Source organism: Aquarana catesbeiana, linkage group LG01 (genome assembly GCF_042186555.1).
Source record: "Aquarana catesbeiana isolate 2022-GZ linkage group LG01, ASM4218655v1, whole genome shotgun sequence".
Lineage (NCBI taxonomy): Eukaryota > Metazoa > Chordata > Amphibia > Anura > Ranidae > Aquarana > Aquarana catesbeiana.
In genome coordinates, this window is record NC_133324.1 from 217,260,151 (window position 1) to 217,264,537 (window position 4,387).

General features: G+C 39.7%; 1 protein-coding gene across 1 annotated transcript; it reads left to right on the forward strand.

The window, feature by feature from the left end:
* The first annotated feature begins 243 nt into the window (after positions 1-243).
* Positions 244-2,426, forward strand: LOC141126841 (uncharacterized). Its single transcript, XM_073612878.1, has 2 exons — positions 244-721; positions 805-2,426. The coding sequence occupies exons 1-2, from the start codon at positions 714-716 to the stop codon at positions 1,568-1,570; spliced, it is 774 nt and encodes a 257-aa protein (XP_073468979.1). The 5' UTR covers positions 244-713; the 3' UTR covers positions 1,571-2,426.
* Positions 2,427-4,387: the final 1,961 nt, after the last annotated feature.

The window sequence follows — 4,387 nt, forward strand, 5'->3', positions numbered from 1 at the left end:
AATATATGACCTCAGAGATCCAGGTTACAAAGATCATGCAAAGAAGGAGAGAGCATGGTTGGAGGTGGCTCGCATATATTATGAGACATGGGACTCTTTCTCAGCCACAGAACGTTCTACAAAAAGTAAGTGGTTGATATATGCTGCTTAACACTTTCTGTAACCAATGGTTGTGTGCACTGTTTTTTCTTGGTGTGGACCGCTTCTCCTGGCAGGAGATCACAATGGTTTGGCAGGAGGTAATCCCATGTCAACACTATCTGTGTTGATGGTGTCATTTATATAGTTACTTTCCTGTAACCTGTGGCTGCAGGAAAGTAAATCTGTGTGTGTGGGCCAGCAAATAATTTTTGTCCACGGTCCTAATAATATTAAATAATATTAAAGATGGCCCTGTCAACATCCTCCAGCACATGTCAAATTATGTAGGTGTCATGGGTAATATATGTAGCGGTTGTTTTAACACCATCCATATCAATTATGCAGCCTAGCAAATGAATGACCTATAGGCAGTGACTAAATTTGTTTTAAAAAATGTATACTTTGCTTTATATTTTGTAGTGCACTCGTTACAAACTCGATGGAGAAGTCTCAAAGACTGCTACAACCGGTACTTACGCAAATTAAAAGAAGGAAGGAGTGGTTCCGGCTCTAAAAGATTAGCCCCATATGCCCATGCCGGGGATCTTGAATTTTTGAAACCAGTGTTGGAAATGCGAGAGTAAGTTATCAGCAGGCATATGTTACGAATTCTACATATCAAATAGTAATGCTTACTTTAAAAATATGTGATTTGTATTTCAGAACCCAAGCAAGCTGGGAAGACAGCACACAGGGTTTGGCAGCAGAAGATGAGGCAGAGGAAGCTGCGGAGGAGGAGGAGCAAGAACAATTCCAAGACAATGTTGACAAGGAACTGTTCGTAGATGAAGCAAGGTCAACATCAAACTCAATGAATGAGGAGGATGCAGAACCAGGACCTAGCAATGTCTCTAGGCCTTTGCGAAGGTCTTCAAGGGTCAGTGCCCGGCCTGGTAAACCCATGGATAAAATTTTAGAGGTAGTCAATCAGATGTCCACTAAAATGGCTGAAAACCAGTGTGAAGACACAGCATTTCTCACTGTAATTTTAGGCATATGTAAACAGGTACCCCCTGAGAAAAAATATGCACTCAGGATGGCTTTAATGTCAACTGCTCAATCATTTGTGGGTGAGGGGCCAACAACATCCTCAGCATATATGCAACCCCCCCTTCCCCAATATCCCCCTTATCAACAATACACTCACTTTCCAAGTACACAGTATGCTCCACCAATAAACCGTCCATACTGTGACCAGTATGGTAATATACTGAATCCCTCAAGGCCACGCATGTTGCATCCAATTCCTGACCCCACTACCTCTACCCTTGGCCCCCCAACCACTCACCAACTTAGGCAGCCTACACCCAGTCATGTTCCGCCTTTTCTGGCAAGGAAATATTATCCTGGTCCATCAGTGGATTTCCCTGGACCAACCAATAGTTCAGTTTCCGGGACCACTGAAAACAAAACATACGAGCAATTGTAATTTACAATTATTATTGAGGTGTGTTTAAGACTTGTTCTCTATTTTTTGTTTGGTTGAGGAGGCCAAAACAACAACTGTTGTAATTTTAAGTTCATGGAACGTATTTCTTTATTTTTGCCTTATTGCAAAAAGAGTTGTCTTGTAAAAAAGATTCAGATATTTTTTTATATTTTTGAAATAATTTTATTTACGTGTTTTTCTGAGAGAAATAGTTTATTATTTCACTATTTGTTGTGCTTGATAAAAAATAAACAAAATGGTGTAGTTCACCCAAACACATAACCCAAAAATTTTGTGTGCTTCCCTGCACAAAAAAAAAAAAAATAAAAATAATTTTGTTTACATTGTGCATTTTCGGCTTATCCTTTTTTCTAATTTGAGGAAACTACCTGTTATTATGCTTTTGGATGCACTGAAACATAACATACATCAAAATAATATTCACAGAAAATGCATGACATACATTATGCTATGGCATCCTGCTGCCAGGGGACAGAACCAGCAGCAGACAGAAAATAAGATGAGAATCCCTCACGCACACTGGCACCATTGGTGGTGCCCCTACTGGCACTCCATTGTGCACCTTCCAGATCGTGCATGAGGGAATCTTCAAAAAGATAGCCATCACGAATTCTCACAAAATTGTGAAGAACACATGCTGCTTTTACTGCAGATATTGCATTCTCCATTTTTAAATTAATGGGGGTATGGAGCAAACGCCACTTGTTGGCTAAAATGCCAAAAGAACATTCTACCACTCGTCTTGCCCTCGTTAAGCGGTAATTGAAGATTCGCTTCTCTTCACTCAAACACCGATTTGAATAAGGCCTTAATAGATGCTCACTGAGAGCAAAGGCCTCATCCCCAACAAACACAAATGGCATTGGCGGCCCTTTTGTTCCTGGCAACGGACAGTCCTGTGGCAGGTCCAGAGCATTTTCCCGCAACATTCTTCCAAAGGAAGATCTTTGGAAAATACTTGAGTCTGAGCTGCTGCCATATGATCCAATGTCTATATAGCTGAAACAATAATTGGCATCAGCCACTGCAAGTAAGACAAAAGAAAAATATTTTTTGTAATTATAGTATTTTGTTCCACTGCCAATGGGCATCACTACCCTCATATGTTTGCCGTCAATTGCCCCTAGACAATTTGGGAAATTGCAACGATCCCAGAAAAGTTCCGCTTTCTTGCACCAATCGTCAGAAGTGGGCTTCTTCAGAACCAAATCACTAAGGACATTCCATATGTCTCGGCAGGTCTCGTGGACAATAGTGCTGACTGTAGTTTTGCCAACCAAAAATTCAAAATGCAAACTGGAAAAGGAATGTCCAGTTGCCAGGTACCTAAAATGGAAAAGTACATACATTTTAGGATAATGATACATATTGACACTAAGCTACATCAATAAACCCAAAAAACAGAGCTAGGAAGGAGGTGCCTGAGGAAGTGAAGAAGGAAGAAGAGGAGCAGGAGAAAGACACAGGTGATGTAGAGGCAGAGTTAAGATTTTAAAACCAAGCTTACGCACAATTACATGCTAGTAGTTATTTTTGGACTGCATGTAAAGATGATGAAAGAATGATGTGGATCTCCAAAAGCCACATAGAAGTTAAGAAGAAGAAAGAGTAGGTATGAACATTTACCTCAATGTTATTATGAGTCTTTCAGCAGATGGAATACTCCTTCTGAAATTGGTGTTTTGGCGCTCTAGATGACTAGAGAGCAAAGCCAACAATTCATCAAAACTGTAAAGAGAAAAAATAGGGCTAGTATCTACACTGACCATGTAAAAATCAAACATTTACAAATGGAGTTACATTTTTCTAACAATTTGATTAGGTTCTAGTTAACACTTCGAGCTATTCAAATCTCAAAATACTAAAAAGAGTAATAATGACCAGGCATATACACATTTTGAGAAATATATCTGGCAGCATTTGCAATTTGACATCAAAAAATGTTCTCACCTTCTAATTGACATCCTTGTATAGTTGAAAAATTTTTCATCATGAGCCCGGAGGTCATTGTAAAGGACCCCAAACTGGCCTCTCACTTCCCTTTGGGCAATGATGGGATGTATCCAAAAGCGATGCCTTCTCCTCCTCCGGTTATCCTCCTCTTCTTGATCTATAAATGCTGCTACAGAAGCCAAAATGACTGCTGACCCAACATACTGCATAGCCAACATGTTTGCTAACAAACATACAACACGAGACAACCAAACAGGAAGGGGCAATAAATAAGCAGGATAAGGAATTACATCACTAGGACTAAATCGCAGAACATCCAAGTCGCACAAAGTCGTAATTAAAGTCGCAACAAAACGCAACACAAATCGCAACGCACAATCGCAGTGTAAAGCGCGCGACTTTGGGGACGCAATAGTGGAAACATAGCCTAAGGGTCCCGGGAAACTCAAGCTGTTCAAACTGCTACAAAACTGCAAAGATGTAAACATTCTTGCAAGAAAATATGAGTTTTTTCTTGATTCAGACTTTATATCTTCTACGGTATTACACATACAAGGTTGCTGTCCTTTTTATCACGCAAGAACAGAACCGTTGAGTTGATTTAACATGTGAAATTTTTCAACTTTCACAAATAAATGGTCATTACCATATAATGAGCACTACATAGGCCCTTAGAGCATTAAATCCCTATGTGTGGGCAAATAGCAAATATTATGGTACTGTGTTTTTTAGAGGTCCCCACTGCACACTAATACACACTGTCAATATGTTTTTCATTACTCAAATACATGGCTGTACAATGCCTTCTAATATTTATCCCCTAAGTCTTGTGATAAGCACATT